Below are 18,789 nucleotides of genomic sequence, written 5' to 3'. Positions count from 1 at the left end.
TCTCTGTCTGTGTGTATGTATGTTAGGGAATTTAGACTGTAAGCTCCAATGGGGCAGGGACTGACATGAGTGAGTTCTCTGTACAACGCTGTGGAATTAGTGGCGCTATATAAATAAATGGTGATGATGATGATGTAAACTGCAATGCAATTTTTTATTGTTTTCCGGGTTCACGGTGTTCATCCTCAATAATACATGGAAAGAGACCTATGTTAGCCTTTTTCTCTCAACAACTATGTAAATTAAAGGCATGTTTGATGGATATGACTCATTTGTTTAATTCAGAGTCATTGGAATTTTTCTTGTAGGATTAATAATGTGTGGGAACAACAGTCGATCTTAGTGCAACCATGTCTGGGACATATTCAAATACAGTCAGCAGGTGCTGCCAGGGGAGATAGATGCTCAGATAGATCAACTTGATTTGTTGACCAAAAGATAAAATAGTAAAATTGCACTTAATTAAACGTTGCTAGAATTATTCATGAATCCTATCCTGAATCGGTAGTGCAGCTGTACAACTACATACATACCTAGATAGAGTTACTTTGAGACTTTTAAGATATTTTATTTTTTGGGGGACACCTAGTTTTGGTAACTTTATAGTTCCCTACAAATGAAAGTCTAGTAAATAGAAACATTGACTGGAGGACAAGGTGTACCTATTGCCATTTTTTGGCCCGAATAAGAATTCATGAGAAAACTACTTATCCAGTGTTTTAAGTACTAACTTCAACACTTCAGGCACAATTCAATCACACAGGAGCTTGTTATGTGGAACTGCCATGAGAATGTTCTCATTACCCCTTAGAATGTAAGCTCTCTAAAGAGCTGGGCCCTTATACTCTTTGTTTTCATGTCTCCATTCATTTTGTCTGCCTTGTCTGTTCTTGTGTTACGTATGTACTGTTTTTATGTATGTCCTTGTCTTCCCTACTGTACGACGCAGCGGAGAACTGTGGCACCTTACAAATCCACAATAGTAATAAATTACACAGCAGAATGAATAGAATGTCCACAATTTGTGTCTTTGCAGATTTATTTTTTGAAAATGTCAACTTAAAAATATTCAGCCAGGAGTTGAAAATCATGAAGAGTCTCTGTTTTTTTCCCAAAATGATACTTCAATTCAGGGCTGAACAAATCCCAGGAGGTAGTCGGGTATTGAGCTAAAAAAATTTGCTGCTGACACAAAACTATTTGTATAATTTCTACAGAGGCAAATTAATAAATTTCTTTCATGGCTTATTAAAAGCGCCTTTCCTAGATTTGACTGGGTCCTAAATTCTATATCATTTATCCACATCTGTCTCAAGGGGATAGTGAGAAGCCCTGCTTGAAAGTGAATAATGCAGTGAATAATCTCAGTCTAGATCACATGTGGCAGCCTTGCATACAAACTGTGGTAGGACAAGTTTCACCACCTAACAGCGAGTAAAGACCAGGGAAACACCAGTAGAGAGAGCAAGATATCGAGTTCACACACATATAGATGGCAATGCAGCATTATATCCTGATCACGGAACTTAAGTAGCCAGAACTGCAGGACACCTAAACCACTATTCTTTATGCCATAAATCGCTTCACAGCAGGATCGAATGGTGCAAGAGTCAGGCAAGCTGGAAAACAATCAGGGTTCTTTAAACATGGGTGTAAATCAATTTAATTTCTCCTCCGTTCAATTTTTAACAGCTGAAGAGAAGAGAGGTACAATCTCAGAAAACACTGATTTATAAGGAGTGATGCCAGAGAGGTGTATACAGCCATCATTCAAAGCAATGACAGGGAAAAGTACAACACGTTCTACTTTTCTCCATCCCTGCTCCAATCTCCGTCTTATAAATATGGCTGTATACTACACCGGTGGTACTCCATAGAGATCTACATGAGACATGTATTTGGGGCATATTTACTGACCTGCGAGTTTGCAAAAGTGGAGATGTTGCCTATAGCAACCAGATTCTAGCTATCATTTATTTAGTACATCCTACATCTGACAGCTAGAATCTGAATGGTTGCTATAGGCAACATCTCCACTTTTTCAAAGCCGCAGTTTAATAAATACACCCCTCAGAATTGCTTCCTTGCTGCTATCAAACTTAAAACAGAGGAAAGATGTAAATTATTAATACTTACTTGCACACAGAACTAAGCTAACCATTCACAGAGACCTAATATTAGACACTACCTAACATCAGCTTGTAGAGAAGAGTATACAGGAGCATTGCACAGAGTATGGGACTTTACAAAAGAGCACCCAGCAATGGCAAAGGTACAGCATGTGTGGACATGGCTGGGATGTCCCCAAGCTGGAGTCCAGCTTGGAGAGGAATTAGCTAGACAGAGCGGCTGGGCAGAGAGCGGGTCCTCGATGCACTCACCATATAAGTGGCGCTCGAAAATCCACCCCATTTACAAGTACAAAGAACCACGTGTAGCTGGAGAGCCGTGGGTGGGCTACCCTTGATCTAGATAAAGTGAGAGAAAAGAACCAAGTGCGAGGCATGATAATTCAAGAGATAAAATAGAGGGGGAAAAAGATACAACTGAGAGAATTATTTATGTTTTTGGATGGCCTCTTTAGAGACAACGCTGGATTTAAAAAAAACAAACAAACAAACAAAAAAAACAAAACAACAATTCTGATACATTTGTAAGTTACATGAACACCTAACTTTACCCATGATGACAAGAACTGAGATTCAGAGAGGTCTACATGGTCTGAACTTTGTAACATAGCCGACAGTCCTCTTATTCAAGGTTAATGGTACAGAAATCAGCTGCCTGTCTTTGAGGGCCTCCCACACAGACCCTCTTTTCATTTATTCTTTGGATAAGTTTTAACAATACTAACACTCATTCTATCAACATATTATTAGCCTAGTTGTGATCTATCAATACTTATGGACAATTCTTTTGTTAATCATTGTTAAATATTTACTTGGTAATGTCTGAACACGAATGCTGCTGCGTAACTTTACACATACCGACATGAGACCTTCAATACATAGACAGGCATGTTGTTAGTTACCATTTGATTCCCGAGTACACCGTGTCTGTCTACTATATGAATGTTACAGAGTAGATTGCAAGTTAAATATCATTCTGTTCATTGTACCATGACATACTGTGTGAAAAATAGATTAAAACACAGAGAGAGCAACTAAGCTTAATGGCAGGAAAGAGAAAAGCAGAGTAAAGGAGTCCAGAGTACAGGTTTAATCAGCAGAACATAAGTTAGGCAGCAATTTAAGGCAGAAACTGGTGGTAGAAATGATCCCTTGTCTTGCAGGCAAGTGTGTCATGAGTGAGAAGAGGCAATGGTCATTGGCAGAACAAAGAGGGCAGGAGAGAGTGCGAAGGAGGTGAGGTTAGAGATGTGTGTGGGGTTGGGACTAGCAAGAAGAGAAGATGAGAGATGACAAGCGAGTGGATTAGTTGTCTTCTCTGACACATCATTTCTCTTCTATGGACCTCTATGACACACGCTAACTTCTCCTAACCTTCAAAATCTTTTAAGACTCCATGAAGAGTCTCTTCTTCAAAGACTTATGCATCTTCTTCATTTCCATAAATACTGTTATGCATTACATTAGACACTCACACTCCACCAGCACCTACAAGGTTTACTTCTTTTATATACCACATACATTTGATTGTAAAATAAATTAGGCAGATTTACTTTTGTTCCATGTCTTTGTATGGCACTCAATTGCCTGAAGATCCCTTTAATGTGTAGCGCTGCATAATATCTTTGCACTTTATAAATAAAGTGTGTGATAATTTTATGCTACAGCTAAAACAATTATGTGGCTTATTGAATTTTACTTTATCTTAATGGAGACGGTCTTTACCACCTTTCTGAGTCTAAACTCTGCAAGCTTAATGAATACATGCTGAAAAACAAAAGCAGATGGTGACATTTCCGGAAAGCTTATAGCTTTGGAAAGGATGAGAGATTTGGATAGAGACAAGTTCAGCGAGACTGCCGAATATCTACAGATTAGTGTATCGGTAACAGCAATATTACAATGAATGTTCTCTGGTTCTGAGACCCAGGAATACCGATGTGGATGACATACTGCATCTGTCAGAGAGATTTCATACGTCTGAACCACAGGATATGTTTATATTGAAGTCAAATGGGACTATAACATTTAAAAATTCATAAGGTTATGACTAAATATAACCACTTTCAGATGATTATTTTTAAAAATAACTTTAACCCTACTGATGAAGAGTGTTATAAACTATAACAATACTTATTCTAAAATTGTACCGATTTTACACAGGAAATCTTTTTTATATGTCTGTCAATTTTTGGGTGTGGTGGGAGCTGTGGGAGCTGTGGGTGTCATTGCTTTGGAAGCAAATAGGAATAACTAATCATAAATATATTTGATTTAGCAACTCTTCATATAATAAAATGGTGTCAGCAGAAACTACTCATCTGTTAAAGCACAGAATTAGGATAATATAACCCATTAACAGACCTTAAAGGTAGGAAACACAACATCCACACTTGCAGCGTGAAATATTATCTTTGGAATATAAACAAAACAATCTATAATTTACTTCGCACTTACTTGAATGAATTGTTGCATCCATCTTCCCAACTCTTACTGGGGAACCACTTTTCCTCATCTCAATACCAACTTCATTCCAAACAGGTTCAAGCTTCTTGCAGTGGCCACACCAAGGGGCATAGAACTGAAAGATATAAACACAGGACATAAGAAGAGCACACATCATATACAGTTTGAGACACAGCACAGTAAACCGTGAAGCAAAATATTGGACCTCTACACATTAGTCTTTTATTAGATACCTGTACCATTTTCAAGTACACTACACTCTCTTTATATCAATCTCTGCCACTCTCCGTTACCACCAGTTGTGTCGTGCAGTTATATATATTAGTTCCTCTTTATAAATGTCACTCTCACGAGAGCACCAATTATTTTCTAAGCATTAAGCCATCATTATAAATGGCCAACATGGTGTATAGCATCTCCCACCTACAAATTACAGCTGGCCATCACCACACCAAGCTTTTTACTCCATGTCATACAGCAGAAATACAGGAAAATATAATTATGTCAAAGAACATAGAGAATTTTTTTTCTGCATAGTTGTAAAAAAATAATTTTTTTTTTTATGCTTTAAAGAATAAAATCAAGTGGTCAACTAAGCTTATAAGCATTTTCTACATACGTATTATATAATTTGCTTTTGTACTAATAACTGTAAATAATAGTTCACTCCTATAGAGTACAAATAAAGTTAAATAAAAAAGAAAACGCATAGATGGTTATTTTTATTTCATTTTTTAATAATAAAACATGTATTCTCCATTCCAGTTAACAAAGAGGAAAGCAGCGGCAGACAGATGGAGGCACTAGAAGAACAGCCAAATTGTAAGAACTCCATACAATCAGTAAGTAATACTCTGTGCTAAGTATAACATAATGAACACAATCTAAAATTAAATGTAACATATTGGGTGGATTTAAATCAATAGTCCTTTTTTAAATATTTAATGGAATCCAAGTAACTTCCTTTTAACAAAAAAACTAACAAAAAACTAACACTTGCCTGGTATAGCCATGGGTTCCCATGAGGGTGAAGCCAGCTATTCGCGTTGTCCTGACCCTAGCCCTGTCAGTTCACCCTAGAGAACTCTGAATTAATACAGAATGCAGTGCAAGCATATCAAAAATACAGAATGGATGGACTGTCATGATGTCCAATGAGCCAGCTTAATACACTTGCACTGCTTGTTATACTCACAGGAACACACCATTGTGCAGAGTACTTACAATCTGGCTAGTCTACAATGCTCATTACTTGCTTCCATCTATGCTACTATGACTCTACTGCTTCAGATAGGCTGTGGGGCTCTTAATGCCCCTCACCTGTGAACTTGCCATTGCTGAAACTGACAACACTGAAACAGCCAATAGCAACACAAATAAGAGCAGCTCCAAACTGCAAGTGATTCTCTATATATTTAACTTCATTTGAACTCATCCAAAAACTATATTTTAAATTTTAGATGGTATTCTCCATCCTTCATATTTCATGGATAAACAGCCTAATTGTCTCATTTAGTTCATTAGAGTGTGTATAACATCTCATTTACTTTTTATTGCTGCTGCTTACTGCGTACAGCCTCTGCTCAATACAGCTTGTGTGCAGACATGTCTATGTCAGTGTGTAAGTTGTCCAGTGGTAAAAAGCTGCAAATGTGAAGGAGCAGCATATTTGCATATAGAAATGTGAATTTGAGCAGCCATATAGCATTATCATCCTTCAATTTTAATAGAATAGAATAGTCCCACTACAGAGTGACAAAGATATTTGTAAAACCCCAGAACAGATTGGGCAACATCACTTATCTGACAAGGCTTGCAGCAGGAACACATGTACAAAGATCTTCCAGAGACGTTAGACAATTTGGAAATGACTCTTTTTCCAGATATAGAAATTGAGAAGCTATGTGCCTAGAATCTCCCAAAATAGCCACTCTGAAATAAGTAAGCTGGGGCATACAACACTTCGGTAGGAAGGGTGTTCTGCATTCTACACAAGAGTGTGTCTAACTGGCATCAACAATGGAGCTGTTGGACACTCTGAACAGCAATTAAAAAGAAATCAGCAACCCAAGCCCAGCGGATCCTGTGTATACTTTTACACCTGTCCATCAAAGGGATAAGATATGTTAAACACTGGGACTAGTTGCTGTATATCTAGGGACCCAGCTCGACACCATTATGCACTTTTTTTTGATCTAAAGGAAGGTTGTGCATTGGGACACTGAGGACATTTGATCACTATGTGAGATAGTTTTATCAAGACTATTAATCTTTGTTTACTAACAATTGTTTTAGCATTTACTGTTTTTAATTTGTGCATAATAAATACTACTTATTGTTTATGCTGTAACATTGTAAATGCTGTATGACATTACTACATATCTCATAAGCTTATCATTGGATTTTAGCAATTAAAGATTTATTTTTATAAGTATATATAGATAAATATGCTATGTTATAAGTAAAGGAATAGTGACACACTATTTTAGATCCTAAACCATATCACTTGTATTCATAACATCCTTTTTGGTGCCATAAACTTTCTGTGGCTAATGTTATATGCTTTGTGCATAGAATGCTGTGATCTCTACTATAGAAGGAATAACCAAGTGGTGACAAGGTGTCCAAACTTTCGCACACGCCACATTCACTGTTACATTCAGCAAATAATTAGTAATTGTACACTAAAATGTGATAAAATATGCCACGCTCAATTTTGCACTCAGCAGAGATTATGTTAACTTATTTTCCTTTTGAGATTTAGTGAACATAGTATTTGCACAGCAGTGGTGCCCAATCGATTGCTTGCTACATGTTTCTGTAGTAAGTGATATCAGGACATAAACAAGAATAACCGTTTGTGGAGGTAATAAAACAACTCAAAAACAATCTAAAAGCATTTACAAATGACTCGGCATTAATGTTGATAGGTTTAATAAAGCAATTTAATTGCATGTATTAGTCAGCAAAAACAAGTGACAGATTGCATTTTATCATTCTGGTCTCAACGAAACGTAAAAGAAAATTCTTTTTGGTATAGCTTAGTTGTAATCAAACCAGGATCCATACATAATGAGTGGTTCAACATCTGGCAGTTTCAGAAAAACAATTGTTTGATCAATTTCAGATTCAAAACATGAACAACAAATTGTAAAGTAATCTGTACTAGAATGAATGAAAATTCTGCTCAATACGCATAATATATACAGTCATTAAAGAATTTAAAGCATATTGGCAATAATTGCAAATTTGTGTAAAAAGTGGAGCATAAAAAGTAGACTATAAATTCATAAAATATATGGTTCACTACTACAGTTGCATTTAATTTCATAGCATATTTTGTGCTTTTTTAGATTCACACGTAGCAAATATTAATCCACCAGTGCTGCATTACATATTTATTCCACTAGCTGAAGGAGGAGAGACACATGTTCCAACAATTAAAAGAAGATGCACAGAGGGCTGACATATAACACAGTACAGAACACAGAAACATACAAATAATGTTTTTTGTTTTTTTAATAGGAAGGTGCGAGGTTGAAACACACGAGGGAAGTATGGCGTAGAGTGAAAGTGTGGGTAATGGCAGGTTGGGTTGGTTAAAGAGAAATTATGTTTGGGAATGGTAGACTTTGATGAAAATGTAGGTTTTTAATGAGTGTTTAAAACGTTGAAGGCTGGTGGAGTTGTTTGAGCATGCAATAGGCGGTAACCAGCAGGTGCTTAAAACACAGGTTGGTTGTAGAAAAAAGGGCAAGAAGTATGGTATAGGGAGATGAAACCAGAGATGTATGGCAGGAGGGGGCTGGGTGAAGATTAGTCAGGTGGCTTTTTGTAGACGAGGATGAGAAATTTTAATTTCATTCTGTAGGATATGGGCTGCCAGTGTAGGGATTAGCAGAGGAGGCAGGAGGAGCAGCAGCGGACGGAGGAGGAGTAGCAGCAGAGGAAAGATGGATCAAGGCAGGAACACAACATGCAAGCATTCGCCAGAACCAGTGTGCAGGCAAAACTGTCAGTAGGGCCCAGGCACCTACCGAAGCAAGTGTACGCAAGGTTACTAATTAAGCTGGGCACAAAGACTCGGAGGCCTGGACCTACTGAATGCATGACTTAGATGCAAAGAGACACACTAGTAGGATTGGGTGGTGATTAGTCACCTAACGGAACCTAAAGTCCTGTACAGAAGGCATAACTAAGCAATACAGATGGGCACAAAAGAGCCAGGCCTGGGACTATGCCAGTGAGAGGCCAGTCATAACAGGGTCTAAGCAGCAGTGTTTGGAGAATGCAGCAGTCAGGCAGATATGATGCTGTTGTTCCACAGGGCTCCGCAAATTGTGGGAATCTCATCCTGGACATTTTCTTAATATAAACATCCTAGCGGTACTACAACAATTGATGGTATTATTGTTTTGTATGTATATGACTTATGAGGCAATCTTGCAATACTGTGATTGTTTTAAACTGAGTTGCAACTCATCACACTTATTTGTACTTTAATAAATGTTTGATTTATACTTATCTGTCAAGCGCCCAGGGATTTACTATTGTAAGCTAGGAAATAAGGCTTCCATTTGCAAAGGATGCACGAACTACTCTCGAAAAATCCTGGGCGACAGGTCAACAGTCCTTGACCACCAACCTCATTCTTCGGTTTAAAGCAATCAATCTCCCCAGATCCTGAAGCTGCTATAAGGCTATGCCATCATTGGCTGATAACACCATTTACTTTTATGCAGTGATGTCTGGCAGTCAGAGGTGACTACAGAACAGATAATGGACCACTAATGGCCAATAAGTGCAGAGGCTGAAGAATATGTAAGCTATCTTTTGAACTTTTAAATAATTTAACCATTAATTAAAATGTTTCCGGAATAATAGCAACATATCCCTATTATTAGCATGAGTGAAAAATAAAGTGCGCTGATAACCCACTAAATAATTCAAGGTCCATAAAACGTCCTGCGCCTTTCTTATTTAGGTCAAGTCTTCAGCCACAGTCCAGTATATTAAATCAGGCATGTAAAGCTGTAAAATGTATAAGTACATGTAAAAAGTACTAAATACCCTGGGTGGTTGGCTTGAGCGAAGTTTGGATTCTTGCTGTTTGTGTGAATGGATAACGAGCAGGACTCATTTTAAAACTTTGCATGTTCATCTGGTACATATGCATTTTTTTAATCTTTTATTCAATAAATAGTGAAACTTTTTTGCAACCGTCTGTGCTTTATTTTAGAATAGCACCATTGTTTTCTGGTTTGAAACTCCATACATAAAGATAATTTTAGTAAAAAATAAAGTTATATTCTAATTATAGTGAATACTGTACATGCCATTGTTTAGTTTTAGCACTCTCCCGTTTCACACGTCCTTTTAAAAAAGTAAATGCATATGAGAAATGTTATTTTTCTATTACAATGCAATCCTATTTAATGACACCATTCAAATATCACTGAACGTGTCGCACACAATAGATCATAAACAATGCAATCTAATTGAAAAGATCTTTGAAAAACATGATTGTCCAAATTTGATCATTTTGCTTGGCCCGTACTTTATAACATCTGTAATTGTAGGGTGTGGGCAAAAGTGAATCATCACAATTAAGCAATCTTTATTTCTGAAAATAATCAAAATCATATTTCAATTATCATGGGGGAAAAAAAACGGTTAAAGTAAGAGCTTGTTTGAAAGTCATAAAATCGCTCCATGTGTGGATGCTTTTAGACTTTTTTTTTGTCATCAATAAAATACTGGTACAAGTATCTACCAAATAAACCAATAAAAAAGGTTATAAGATGAGAAGGTATCAGACTTACATCCACGATCCAGATGTCATCTTGTCTGGTTTCTTTAAAACTAGAAGACAAAAATAAACAAAATAATGTCAGGTGAAGTTCCTTAGTACAGTATATTAGATTTTTAAATTAAAGTTACTTATAATATGTACGAATATTATACACAATTATTCTGAATGTAAATCATACGAATTAAACACATTCATAAATTCTTTACCAAAAACGTACACAAACCAAATCTATAATATACAACCTAAAACATAAACCACCAAAATAGATTCTATTCATCAGCTGGTGAAAACAAAATGAATGAAAATGATAATAATGATGAGACAAATCAAGAGTTTGATAACCTAACATATCTATCATTTATATCTGATGGACACTGGCATTTCTTTACTTTTAATTATTGGAACCAAACATAATCCATGCATAATCCTTTGTCTTTGGAGGCCTTGGTCACACTGAATCCCAGAAATTAGATGCCAGTTTGGAGGAAGATCTCAAGATTTTACTGCATATTATGTGAAATGTGACTGCCATTTACTGCCTTTAGTTACTATCTTATTGTACACTAATTTACACCATATAAATTAATTTACAGACGCCTTTATAGAATGCCAATTCTTCTTGGGTGGAGTAATCTTTGGTGGGGGTAAAGGGTAGTGTGTAATTAGGGTGCAGCCTGTGGCAATTACCTGTGGGATAGTGTCTGGATATAATATGTTTGGCACAGGCTGTGTATAGTGCATTGGTCATTTGAAATATATAACATTTAAGATTTTGAGCAATCATCTGCTGTTCACTGTTAGGTAGGATGCTGTTACCAGCAAAAGTCTATAGCCCTACCTTGAAAAGAAATGCGCAGTTTGCCATTTTCTTGTTAAAAAGTTACTGACAACCTTTGGCACAGATTACTAAATTATTATAAATTTGTCCAGGCCTGAAATAAGATATAAAATCAGAGGTAATTATGTCAATTTTGAATCACGTAATTACATTGGAATACATTTATTTAACCTTTACACTGCTTTTGTCAGCATTAAGAAAATATGGGGTTTATTGTATTCAATGAGTAAATATTATGTTATATAGATTTCAAATACATGGGAGCCCAACCAAGATAATACATGAGTAGTGGGTGTGAAGGGGGTTAACTTATAACAAGCTGTTTGCTGGAGTTCTTTAAACACAGTGCAGAGGTGAACAGGAACACAGGATGCTACCTTGTAAGCACCAGACTGCATACTCCCCACATCTGAATATAGGAGAATGTGGATTCATACACCATGAAGCAATGGGGCAATGCTAGAAGACAGTACTAATATTACACAAGGGCATTCTGTCAATGTAATACAATTTGTGGGGGGGGGAAATAACAGATTCCTACTAGGCGTGCAAAGGTATACAGAATGATCAAAAAAACAAAAACAAAAAAGCAGGGAAAAGGGAGGACGAAATATAGAAAGGAACAAAACAAAGTTGTGATTATGCCCCGTCCTGCATTCTCCCAGAATTAACCGAATGCACATGGCTAGATAATATGGTCCTTGCTGCAAAGACAGATGGGCAAAAAAACAGTCCAACCCTGTGCAAATCTGGTAGAAACTTACAACAGACTTTAAGCTGTTACTGCAACAATGGTGGTTCTTATTAGACTGCAGGGGATGAATACTTGTGCAGGCAGCATTTTTTAGTTTTTATTTGTTGTAAAAAAAAAAAAAATCTGCAGATAAATAATGAATTTTGATTTTGAAACCATAAGAACCTGCAGGTTTGCAATAAAAACACTGTCTGAAACAATTGGTTTAAGCGTCATTTGTAACAGACAAATCTGCTGACTTGTTATGGAGTTGAATACTGTTGCAAGCCACTGTATATGCCAAACACACATCAATCAGCAGTGTCAGGATACAGATATTCCAAAAATTAAGACCCATATCACTGAATCCTGCTGTTTTACACACACAGACGGGAATGCTAGCTGACTGAATATGATTTCAAAGTATTGCAATGTTAGAGAAAGTGCTACGAAATTCATCACCGTTATTGCAACACAGAATCCCTAGTGTACTGCATAAAGTCCCAAGCATTCCCTGAGCTGCCCCTGACATAACTGATCATTGCTGTTTTGATTATGACATAAGTACATTCACGTCATTTTCAACATTTGCAACACTGTAATAATGCAAAAGGAAATACAACATTTTTTCTTTTAACAATGTTTTGTTCATATTCACTACCCCTGTAAATTGGTTTACTGCACACTGCAGCATTCAGTGCGCTTCACTGAGTCAATTATCTGATGGTTACTCAGCGAACCAGATATTTATAAATCCCACTGTGAAAAGGTTTCCAGTGCTTAGATAAAAATCTGGTTATGGTATTTAGCACATTCAGCAATTTAAACTTTAAGCAGTGGAGATGTACTGAAAGCAGACGTAAATTACTCAATATATTTTTGACACATTTTTAAAATGTAATTAATTGAAGTATTAGAGCATTCAATGATCAAATAATAGTTGTTTTAAACAGTGAGTGATTTTGCACCCCTTTCAGTGATTCTCCTAAGGAAAAGCAGATCACATATCCTCCAGGAGTATGAAATTAGAGCTTTTGCAGAGAGTAAATCCGTGGCCTGCAATGTACCTGTCAGGTTTGTCCCAGTTATTATTATCATTATTATCATTTATTTGTTAGGCGCCACAAGGTATCCGCAGCGCCACACACAGTACTAACAGTAGACTATACAGTTAGATGGGTAAAGGTGTAGCCGGGATTTTGTCTCTTCTAGTGATACTTGGTGGCCTATTTTTTTGGACAGTAGGTGAAATACCAGTGACAAGAGGGACAGAACTTTCAAGTATGTCCAAAAGATAAAAGATGTGGATCAATCCAGCTCTGGTTCTATAATCCCTGCAACAGCACATTATTATTAATGCCTAAGCAGCAAGACTTGTGTGCCACACCTTTTCTGTATCCTGTTCCATATACTGAATTCAATAAAAAAACAAAACATAATAATTATCCAAGTATGACTGAGAGGAGGGTCTCAATCATTTCAGTTTTAAGCAGCCCTTCTGCTCTGCTTTTGTTTTTTGTACTTATCATCATCATCAACATTTATTTATATAGCACCAGCAAATTCAGTAGCGCTTTACAATTGGGAACAAACATTAATAAAACAATACTGGGTAATACATACAGACAGAGAGGTAAGAGAACCCTACTCCCAAGCTTACAATATATGGAGTTTGAAACACAAGGGCATGTGCTACATCATATTGCACATTGGTGTGATCAATCACACAGCAATGTTGGTCAGAGGGTTGTTGTCTTGTGTTAGCTGTGTAGAGGGTGGTAATAGGGAGATGGTGGTTGAGAAATATCATAAGCTTGCCTGAAGAGATGGGTTTTCAGAGTACGCTTGAAGGATTGAAGACTAGAGGAAAGTCTTACTGTGCGAGGGAGGGAATCCCACAAAGTGGGTGCAGCCCGATAAAAAAGTCCTGTAACTGGGAATGGAAGAATGTGATGAGAGTGGAAGAGAGACGTAGATCTTGTGCAGAACGGAGGTGTCGAGTAGGGAGATATTTTGAGACAAGTGAGGAAATGTATGTCGGTGCAATTTTGTTGATGGCCTTGTATGTTAGTAGAAGAATTTTATATTGCATTCGTTGAAATACAGGCAACCAATGTAGAGACTGACAGAGTGGCTCAGCAGAGGAAGAACAGTTTGCAAGGAAAATCAATCTAGCCGCTGCGTGCAAAATAGATTGTAGGGGTTCAAGTATGACTTTGGGAAGACCAGTAAGGCAGGAATTGCAATAGTCGATGCGGGAGATGATGAGTGCATGAATTAAGGTTTTTGCAGTGTCTTGTGTGAGATATGTGCGTATTCTAGAAATGTTCTTTAGATGTATGTAACATGATTTAGATATAGAGTCGATGTGGGAATAAATGATAGTTGTGATTCAAGGATTACACCTAGGCAGTGAGCTTGCGGGGTGGGATTTATGGTCATGTCATCAACAGAAATAGAAATGTCAGGCAAGAAGCTTCTGTTTTTGGGTGGGAATATTATTAAGTTTTTGAAAGATTGAGTTTGATTTGGCAAGAAGACATCCAAGATGACATGGCAGAAAGACAGTCAGTAACGCGAGACAACACAGATGGAGAAAGATCAGGAGAGGATAGACAGATTTGTGTATCATCCACATATAGATGATACTGAAATTCAAGGGAGCTTATTAGTTTTCTGAGAGAAGTGGTGTAGATAGAGAATAGCAGAGGACCTAGGACTGAGCCTTGTAGTACTCGAACTGATAAAGGAAGTGGAGTTTAGTGGAAAAAAATCTAAAATTTCACATTTGTATTTGCTTTCTATAATATGCAAGATGTGTCTGCGCATTTGCCTTTTCACATTTGTATGTTGAATTGCACGCATCTTAAGATTCATACAACCTTAAGTTTAGTATAGATGCATTCATAGCAATGATACGACAATCATAATCATTTGCCAAATCTGCATCTAGTTCATTTATGTCTTGAAAACTAAGTATTTAAAAATATGTGCAACCCTAAGTTTAAAAAACATCTCAAAGGGGCGTGTTTAACTTGCATCTACACTTGCACGTTTACACCTTTGATTCGCAAATGCAAGATATGTTCAACTCTAAAAACAAAGTTGTGTGCATGCACAGTGCAACAATTTTGCACCAACTTGCATCTCGACATGCAACATTAAATCAGACCATGCGCATCTAATAAGGAGAAAAAACAGCTTGTCAGAGTGTAGATGGAGCTTCATATGGTTGCATGTCCCAGGGATCCCATCCATGGTCCATCTTGTGTTGCTTATGTGCATGTAGTGTCTTCCCTAAGGGATTAATGATACTTTCCTCAGTTTGTGTAAAGCAACAGAGCATGGGTGGCAGAAATATGCCCGTGTGCACATTTCCTTAGTATGAACTAGATTTAAAGGAATAAAAAGACATTTATGAATTTACTTTATACATATTGCAAAAAAATGACTTAATATAGTACGACTTAGGGGTATATTTACTAAACTGTGGGTTTGAAAAAGTGGAGATGTTGTCCATAGCAACCAATCAGATTATAGCTGTCATTTTGTAGAATGCACTAAATAAATGATAACTAGAATCTGATTGGTTGCTATAGGCAAAATCTCCACTTTTTCAAACCCACAGGTTAGTAAATATACCCCTTAGTCCATTATGTATAGAAACAGATTTAGAAAGCACATTTAGTTATCTTGCTTGATTTTAATTTGGAAAAATTTGCAGAAAGTTGTCAGGAAAATAAACTCTAGAACAGGTAGAAGGAGAAAGAGAAAAAGGTGTTGAAGACGGAAGTACATAAAGAGTAGAAAAATAGCAATGCAATAAAAAAACAAAAAAAATAAAACCTAATCAATGAAAAAGTGGTAAGAGTTAGGAAGGTGAAGAGAAGATGGTTTTGTGATCAGAATTCGAAAAAAAAAAAGAAGGAATAAAAGAAAATGAAAATATAGGTGAATTATTATAAATGGGGAAGCTAACCTGAAGAGTAAAACATAAGGGGATTTCAATTAATTATGAAGCGCCACAGGAGCCCCATGCAATGTGATCCTGTGCTGACTTCCGGTTAATATGGTACTGAAGTCATCGCTCATTTTTGCTTGCAAGCAAAATTTAATTAAGTTTTCAGGCCAGATATCACTGTAGTGCTTCATCGTGCAAAGCTCCAGCTGACTATTAATTGAATTCCCTCCATAATGTATTTGATGAGGATGAGAAACATTTATTATTTTTAACATTTATATAGCGCCAACATTTTCCGCAGTACTTTAAAATAGGGAACAAAAACATTAATAAATCAAGATTGGGTATTAACAGACATAACAAGGTAGGAGGGTCCTACAATAAGTGCTTATTAATATTGCAAATTGCTCCAGACATACGAGTTGCAATGGGAAAAAGTGCTTAGAGTTAGTGTGATCCAGAAATGTGGGTTTGGGGGGGGGGGGGGGGGTCAGAACATTATCTGAATACAGAAAAAGTATACATGTAAGTTTTGTGTGAACTGTATAGGGAGTTGGTAATGAAGTAGAATAGTCTAGACAAAGTGGTTTGGAAATTTGATAAGCTTATCTGAAGAGGTCAGTTTTCAGGTTTGGAGGCTAGAGAAAAATCATCCTAAGATGTAGGAAAATTAATAAAGACAGAGGAAAATGGAAATTATTTTGATTGATTTGAAATCCATACACTATATACACAAAGACTGTCTGGTCAAACAAGCAGAAGTAAATGGGAGCAGAATGTACTTGACAAACTATGTTTACAGAATTTTTCACATTCCTTTATGTACCAATGCTGCCAGCGCACAAAATAAAAACAAATCATCAGTGTGAATCTAGCCAAAGGGTCAAAGGCACATAGGAAATTTGTATTTTGATGTTTCCCATGTCTTGACGAGTAAGTAACACAAGTGAAAACACTGTAAGTTCCATCAGAGGAACAATGATACCAAATTGCATTTCAAAATAGAAGAAGTAGCTCTTTTTAGTGTTAGTACTTACGTGTCATCTAAATCCTCTACAAATGCTGAAGAGGAAGCCAACAGGAACAATAAGGCTGCAATAAAACACAAGGGAAATAATAACGTTAACATACGTTTAGTATCCACCTCTTGACACGCTAGTTGCACTCTGCACGGTTACCACAAACACCAGGAGCTTGCAGCGTAAGGAGTGACAGACATTACAGTGATAACAACGCATGAAGGAGTGGGATGGGATGGGGTGATTTGCACACACGGTGATACAGGAGAGCCAAGGATAAATTTTACAACACTGGACAGATGCTCCCGATCAAAAGCATCTACTATGGCGGCGAGGTTTGCACATGATAAATCAAATGAATACTCTCAGCCCAAATTAAAAAACAAATATTGCTTATTTCATTACCTGTTGCTAAGAAGAAGCAAATCCCGGCTGCAGCCATAGTCAGAGGATATGATACCGGAAGGAAACTGTGCGATTCATAAGCTAGACACTCCCTAGTCACTGTGATAGGCTGACATGGGTGGACACACTTCTTCCTCACAGTCACAGGCTGCGGAGGGAGTAGGGGCGAGGGTAAAGAATGGGGTCCTCACAGACTTTACTCGTGACTGCATTGTCTGACCTTAACCATTGTCGGTAAAATGCAGCCCTATGACTATACCTTGTGTAGGAATTAAAAATAATAAGGACGCTTAGCCTAAGGGTTACAACCCTAAAGTGCACCACTAGGACGTGTGATAATCATTGAATCGTGTCTATGGAAGAAGAGCAGATTCCTGGCAGGGACAGTGATGTTTCAGGTCCATTGATCGTTACACACAGCGTTGAAACTGATGAATGTCGTGTGTTCCTATTTTAAATACTGTGGAACGTTTCTCTTTCTGTGCTGTTGCTTTTTGTTTACTTGAATCCAGGAACATGAAAAAATATGCATGCACCATTTCCATTAGTGGGATATAATTATGGGCACGTTCAGTTTCAATATAAGTAATTAGAGCTGTGTATTATAAAGGTTGTCAACTTTTGGACAACTCTCATTGCTTGTCTTTTTCCCCAGGTGTAGGGGCATAGTGCTCTCCTCATGGCAGTCAAGTGTTTGCACATAATTGAAGCCTGTACAGGCAAAGGCGTGTAATTAATACATTACTGGATAGTTCCTGCAGCACATACTTTCAGTTGCCATATTAATTATACACCATTCATCTTAAGCACAAAAGACAGTGCAAACGTAAAGACAGGACTTCCCCACTGAAGCACTTATTGGGGGCATTAAAGGGAAGTGTTTAAACCACTGTATCCAAGAGTAGTGTTTGGTTCATTTATAAGAGGGGGAGACTGGTGGGGGAACATTCCCCTTGGTACATATATCATCATTATCATCATCATTTATTTATATAGAGCCACTAATTCTGCAGCGCTGTACAGATAACTCATTCACATCAGTCCCTGCCCCATTGGAGCTTACATTCTACTATTCTCTTTTCACATGTGCCCCAAGCCCAACAATTCTAATAGCATTCCTACCAGCTTTGATGTTTGCTGCAGAAGGGCTCTAGTCTCCACAGCAGTTTCCGCAACCTGCTGACACATGGAGCAGTAGAGCAGAGCAGCACTTTGATACCTCCTTTACTGGACACTGCAACAGGGTAAAAGCTGCTGATGGGAGAATTGGGAGAGCTGCATAAAGAGGGACATATCTCCAGTCAGTTTATGCAGTCAATAAGTCCTGACATTGTGGAACATTTAAAAAAAAATCAAGGTTGCCCCACCAGAAACAGGACAGGTGGAAAGCTGAGATGCTTACTTCTAACTTCTTGCAGTTTTCATT

The 18,789-nt window shown here is 37.3% G+C and overlaps 1 protein-coding gene across 1 annotated transcript in view; it reads right to left on the bottom strand.

The window, feature by feature from the left end:
• TMX3 (thioredoxin related transmembrane protein 3) overlaps nucleotides 1-17,427 on the bottom strand; it is a 54,132-nt gene extending 36,705 nt beyond the window's left edge. Inside the window, exons 1-4 of the mRNA XM_075213250.1 lie at nucleotides 17,364-17,427; nucleotides 16,977-17,031; nucleotides 10,418-10,457; nucleotides 4,587-4,710 (exon numbers count right to left, since the gene is read on the bottom strand). Of these exons, the coding sequence (XP_075069351.1) occupies nucleotides 4,587-4,710; nucleotides 10,418-10,457; nucleotides 16,977-17,031; nucleotides 17,364-17,400 (256 nt within the window). The 5' untranslated portion in view covers nucleotides 17,401-17,427. The remainder of the gene's footprint in view (nucleotides 1-4,586; nucleotides 4,711-10,417; nucleotides 10,458-16,976; nucleotides 17,032-17,363) is intronic.
• Nucleotides 17,428-18,789: the final 1,362 nt, after the last annotated feature.

The sequence above is a fragment of the Mixophyes fleayi genome, chromosome 5, assembly GCF_038048845.1.
Source record: "Mixophyes fleayi isolate aMixFle1 chromosome 5, aMixFle1.hap1, whole genome shotgun sequence".
In the NCBI taxonomy this organism is placed as follows: Eukaryota; Metazoa; Chordata; class Amphibia; order Anura; family Limnodynastidae; genus Mixophyes; species Mixophyes fleayi.
Note: the sequence above shows the minus strand (reverse complement) of the source record. Positions and strands in the feature narration are given on the sequence as shown.